Genomic DNA, 6,118 nt, shown 5'->3' with positions numbered 1-6,118 from the left:
AAAAAAAAAAAACAACAAAAAAGTAAATATTACTTTTATTCAGTCTTGTTTTGAGAAAATGAAATCAGTGGTTGCATGCAGCTGGCCTGTTGTTCTTTATGATCACTGTCAGAGCACTTTAATATGGAAGTCGGCACCTCTGACATGTAAGTTCTTAAAACTGTTGTAGAATCTGGAGACTGAGTGGAGGGAAACTGGAGGGAAGACTGTTTTATGTTCTGCTTTTACCTTTTTTGTTTAGCTTTCAGCTCACCAGCCAAGACATATGAGCTTCTCAGGCTACCCAGAGCCCTTCCCAGCAATTGTTGTATATTTCCCATCTGGTAGATATGACATGAAAGGCAGGCAGCTTGTGGGTAAATAGTCGGAGAACATGAAAGAGAGAACTGAAGGTAGTAAGGGAGGGATGAGATCAGCAAAATTTTGCATATGGGAATTAGTTTTGTTGCTGAGGAAGTTGCAGGGATTTAATGGATTAATATAAAAAAAAAAATCTTTCTGTATTTCTTTAGTTTTGCTGTTTATAGAACTGAATAAATTGTTTATTTTTAATATTGTATCTTAAATTCACATAACTTACTGCCAAATGGATTTAATCCATTATGACTAGGTATACTAATTTCAGCTGAAATCTCTATTAATGCCTTAATAACCTCTGAAGTCTGTGACTTGCAAATTGTTCATCTTCTAAAGAATGACAGTGAAATGCACAATCATGCATTCAGATACTTACGTTATCCAATTTAGAGAACAATAATTCCCAAATCAAGCACTGTACCAACATTTCAGCTAAGTTTGGGGGATTAGATGCATCGTCTACTGTCATTGGAGAAGATAAATCATGCTTCTTTTTTTAAAATCAGTGTTTTTTCAGTTGTGTAAGTTTCTACAGCTATTTCCACAGAAAGTTGCTGAAACTTCAGAAAACAGTTTAAAAATGAATTTTTCTGGTCCTGTTTTATGAATTGCTGAGGCCTCCATTTTGTACATCTTTGGAGAGTAATTGACAATATGGCTTTGCTTGTTTTTTTTTGATATTGTGCTACTTTTTGTGTGCGCATAAGGGAGTCGGTTATATTTGAGGATTCTCTGAGCTCTTATATTCTGCATGAGATTATTTAATTCTGGTGTTGGCTATTCCTTCTTATTGTTTTATAGCTGGAGATAGTCTTTTTATGTCTCTAGATGTAAATATGACATTCTGTCTCTTTGAACCCAGGCTAGCTTAAGCGCTGATAACAGTGGTTGTTTTAAGTTGCTGCTAAATGGAATTAATCTTCTTGGACTTTCCTTCCTTGTTTTGTTGTGTGCTTTTTTTTTTTGTTAATTCTGAACAAAAACTGAAGAATGGAGTGATATTCACTACGTCTTTCTAAAAAAAGAAAAAATAATAAAATAAATTGGTAAAGTTTAGAAACCTTTCAAAGCGAAAGTTTATCTTTTAAACTTATATTAATAAGTTGCTTTTTTGGAATATGAACGATTAGTAGATGACCAATGTTCTCTCTGTATAGGTATTTTAGTCATATCAGAGTGTTTTTAGTGATTATCTATTTATATGTAAGATACCAAATTTTGTGTTCTCTTATCATTAATATTGACATAATATTCTTATGAGATGTAGTCCTAAAGTGTTTTCCTAGAACTGTGCAAGCTTTGAACACTTATTTTGTGTGATAAGTAATTTGATTGGTGGTGGTATGTGGAGTTAAATTCTGTAACTTGTGTGCAAACTGCTTGTATGGAAGTATCAATTAGTTCCTATATTAAACTCTTTTAAATCATCTCTCTTTTGCCAACACTACTTGGACATCACCTTGGTAAGTTATCAGTGCTAGTGTGTTGATTTGTAGTTTAAAGAAATTGACAGAATATTCTATTAGGAGACAAGTATTTATTGCCTTGTCTTCTGTTTCCTTGAAGGTTTTGATAACAATGGTGCCCTTGTAGGACCCAGAAGTACAAGGCACAGCAATCCTGAGGAGCATGCTACTTATTATTTCAACACCTTCTCCAAGGAAATGTTAGTCCAGGTAGGCATACAATATTTTATCGTAGCACATATAAGTAGTTAATGATCAAAGTTACTATTTTTGTCTCTTGAGTTGACATTTCAATTTCTGTTTTACTGTGGTATTTTGTCCTCCTCTTCTGAAACCATCTTATAGAAAAACGTAGTAAATATGAGGTAGTGTCATTCTTTAAAATGACAGTATGATCAGAACAAATGTTAGATTCTTGCCTGTCCAATTCTTCCATGAATGCAGCATACATGAAAGGTATTTGATTATAAGCCCAACACATTGAAGCTTGTTCTATAACAAGACAGAACTGGAGAGTTATTTTTACTGATGTAGATTCAGAAAATTCCTATACTTTGGGAATCATAAAATTTTGATTAGATAAATGTTACTCATAAGGTCTGGGCATAAATAGGGGTTTCTTGGCTGTCTATTGATAGTTAGGAATAGTTGAGCAAGTTGACTGTCGTGCTTGACCCTTAAAGCCTTGCTAAATGTGCCGAGTTTACCTGGTCTCGAGAACTGGTGTTTCTTTTCTCACAGTAATTGGAGGATACAGATGTCTTTCAAGATGCTGTGTCTGATCTTGAAATCAGGTAGAAGTTTTCTTATTAAGGCAAAATGATACGGTTGGAATTTTTCTGATAATAAGAATTGCAGTACTATGTATAGGAATTATAGTGAGGATTTCAATCTGATTTGCTGACAAAAGCACATTTAACCATAACAACTTAAAGGTGAGATCCAGTGCAGAATAAGCACTTCCAGTTTAAAATGAAGTTAATGAGATCTGCTGTTTTACTGATGAGAAAGTGACCCGAATTCTAATGAAGCAAGGACATTGTTGGCCCTCTCTCATCTTTTTCTTGTCATCCTCCTGCCTCCTGTGGCAGATAATTCAGAAATTATTTACAATTTTTTTTCTGTACAAAATCTGGTAGGCTTCTAGCATCTTTTTTGGCACTTGTTAGAAAGTTCTGATTGTCCTTCTAAATCTGTATGTGTGTCTTAGTGTCATAAAAGCTTTCGTATCTGAAAAGACTACAAGCAGTGTAGAGTTTATGTAGATCTTTAAGCAGGCCCTACTGCTACACTAGACTGGGAAGTGACAATTTATGGCAGTGAAGATCATTGTCTTATATTTTTTGCTTTAAAACATTTTCATGACATCCGAAGCAATTGTTTGGTCTACATAATATGAATTTCATATGCCTTGTAAAAACCATTTGCTATCTTTGAGAATACTTCAATATATATATATATATATATTTTTTTTTGCTGCCTTCTCTATCAGTCTTCCTATTCATTTATTCCTCCCATCTTCTTCACTGACATAATGTAATGAGAATTCTGACCTTCTGAAGGCGCATTGTGGTACAGATTTCTCTTTCAACATACTGGCTATGCCACCTGATTTATAGTGGATATAAAAGCTGAATCTGTTTTCCTGCCTCATTTCCTCTCTCCCTTCTTTCTGTTTTCCAGAACCTGTAAAAAAATAAATAAATAAATAAAAAATGTCAGCAACAGAGAACTGAACTGGGCTATTTTTAATTCTACAGTACTCTAAACTGCTTCAGTGTAGAAACTTGTTTTTCTGTTTGTTTTGAAGTTGTTGCTGTCTCTTCAACTTAGTCAAGAAAGTGATGTACAATATAGATTTGTGTGTGATAGATTGACAGATTATTTTTTGTTTGTTCCTTAAATTCTACATCTGCCTGCCTTACATTTTCAACCAGTTTTTTCATTACTTTTCTTGTTGTCTTTTTATTTTCAAGAAACTGTGAGATGTTACCTATTTAAAATATGTTACTGGGTGTTCTCTATTTTCTTTTGACTTACAGTATATACTTGTTAATACTTCTGTAGATGAAAATTTTATCTCCTAGGCAAAACTGAGAGAATGTTAAAGCTTGGAGACAATGAGCTGCAGTGAGATAATGGTTTCCAATACTGAGAGTTTTCCATTTATATGCAGCCCTGCTGATTTCTTCAAAAACTGTTTTCTGTTTGGTTTTTCTTTTCTCTCTTACACGATTGTTCTTGGTAGGCCATGACTGGAATATTACAAGTTAATGGACATGGAGAAGAAAGCACGTTAATGCAAGACTTAAAGCCTTTTCGAATTCTTATCAGTTTGCTGGATAAGCCTGAACTGGGTAATTTTCATTTTACCACTTCTAGTCTTTATTTTGTTTTACATGACTTTGCATAACTGTTTTTTTCTTCTGTTGGTCAAATTAAAACAAAGCTGTGTTCCTAATGACAGCATTAGCATCAGCTGGTTAGCTGGATTTCTAGATCTTCCAAGCCAATTATTTAATGTGGCTCTTAGATTTATCCTCATTCAAATTCATTTTCTTCTACATTCACCACAGGGAACAGGAAGCTGAAGTCATACGCAGAAATAAATGCGTGTTGAAAGAAATGCAAATACACTCTCATTTCTTTATTCAAATAGTGACTTTACTGTTTTAAATCTTGGGTGTTGCTTTTTAGAATAATATGGTCATTCTGCTAACGTATACGTAGAGATCAGAGATATTAGCAACAAAACACTTCATTACAAAATTATTATCTGTAAAGAAGCAAGTATTACTTGATTTTTATTTTTATGTTTTCCATTGTTTTAAATGTTAACATGCAGTTTTCAGCAGGTAAGTGCAAAGGACTGAGAATGAAAGTAGGTAAGATGAAAGAACTGACAACAATTAAACCCTTTTCTTTACTACAACAGTTTTAAAGGTGACTAAAAATTAGCAGAATTTTCAATGTCTGCCCTTAGATTTGAGGGTAGAGTAATAAAGGCTTAAAAATGCATCACTTCTAAGGGTACAACTTGAGAAGGAAGTGGTTAAGACAGACTACAAAGAACAAAATATCTGACAAGAATTTGTTGTCTTCCTGATACTTTTTGATTTCTGGGGTCAGTTTGTATTTTCAGAAGCAATGTGGGCATGAAGTTTTCATAAGGTAAGTGAAGCTCTGAGAATGCTTTCAGCAGAGTGACACAGAAGAAGCTAGTGAGATTTCAGCTTGACTTGGTGATCGTACTGTCACTGAAGGCAGTTAAATGAGGCTAAACGACATGACCAGAAAGCAAATATTTCATCAGGATCACTTTTTGAACTAATTGATTGATCTCAAAGGAGTTGTTTGTTTGTTAATTGTTTTTATTCCCTTAAAATTCAGAATTTATCTCAGATTTAAAACTGACAGTATTTAAAATAAATAAAAAAAAATCCCATATTTCTATCTGGAATTAAACAAAGCATGCCTTGATTTAAAAGGAAGATGTTCAAAATATTTTATCTTGCATTATTTGCTTTAAAATGTTTGAGTATATTTTTGTATATTAACAGCAAGAGCTAATTTCTGAGCAGGTATTCCAAAATTGTTGTTTAAAAGCCACCTCTGATTAGGAATCTATGAAGTCATATTTACATGAAGCTAATAATACCTGGGAGTCTGCTTGAACATGAGCTATGCTAATGTGTTTTGCTTTTGAACTAGACGTGTTTGTATGCAAGCAATCATTGTATACATGTGGGAAAAAAATTTCTCTTGTGATTTATTATAGTTCTGGATATTGTAATTGCCTGTTTATTTCTAGAAAGCAAAAAGGAAAAAAAAAAAACTTCCTGAAATTTATATAGTTTATGAAATTGAATGAAAGGAATTTTATGGCTTCGGTAACCACATCTAGCGAATTATTTGTTAAGTTTCACATGTGGATTGCTGTGGTGTTATAACTTACAAGACTATAATTGCTGGTATTTCTCTTTAGGCCCTGCCATCCTGGAGGATGTGTTGATTGAAGTATTTCGAACATTATATACACAGTGCAAAACAGAGCTGGAGCTTCAGGCAGAGCCTTCTTTCAACAAAGATCACACGCAGCTAAGCAGGTGAACAATATGTGGAGTGTATTTTGTATTTAATTTAAAAAAAAAAAAAGGACCTTTTGTGTCTGAAAGCATGCTGTATCTAGGCCATGATTGCAAAGCCTGGGAGACTGTGACCTTGTTTTCTTCCTGATATGGGTTCCGTTGATAGCAATTGCAACTTCTGTGTTCTGTGCTAAAGTCTACAGGGAT

General features: G+C 33.7%; 1 protein-coding gene across 8 annotated transcripts in view; it reads left to right on the top strand.

Annotated features, from left to right (window-relative positions):
• Positions 1 to 6,118, top strand: part of DOP1A (DOP1 leucine zipper like protein A) — a 63,791-nt gene that overhangs the window by 17,010 nt on the left and 40,663 nt on the right. For all 8 annotated transcript variants that reach the window (XM_010707679.3, XM_010707678.3, XM_019613131.2 and 5 more), the window contains 3 exons: positions 1,924 to 2,033; positions 4,072 to 4,180; positions 5,809 to 5,929. In XM_010707679.3, the coding sequence (XP_010705981.1) occupies positions 1,924 to 2,033; positions 4,072 to 4,180; positions 5,809 to 5,929 (340 nt within the window). The remainder of the gene's footprint in view (positions 1 to 1,923; positions 2,034 to 4,071; positions 4,181 to 5,808; positions 5,930 to 6,118) is intronic.

Source organism: Meleagris gallopavo, chromosome 2, assembly GCF_000146605.3.
Source record: "Meleagris gallopavo isolate NT-WF06-2002-E0010 breed Aviagen turkey brand Nicholas breeding stock chromosome 2, Turkey_5.1, whole genome shotgun sequence".
NCBI classification, from domain to species: Eukaryota; Metazoa; Chordata; class Aves; order Galliformes; family Phasianidae; genus Meleagris; species Meleagris gallopavo.
This window is presented reverse-complemented; position numbering and strand designations above follow the sequence as displayed.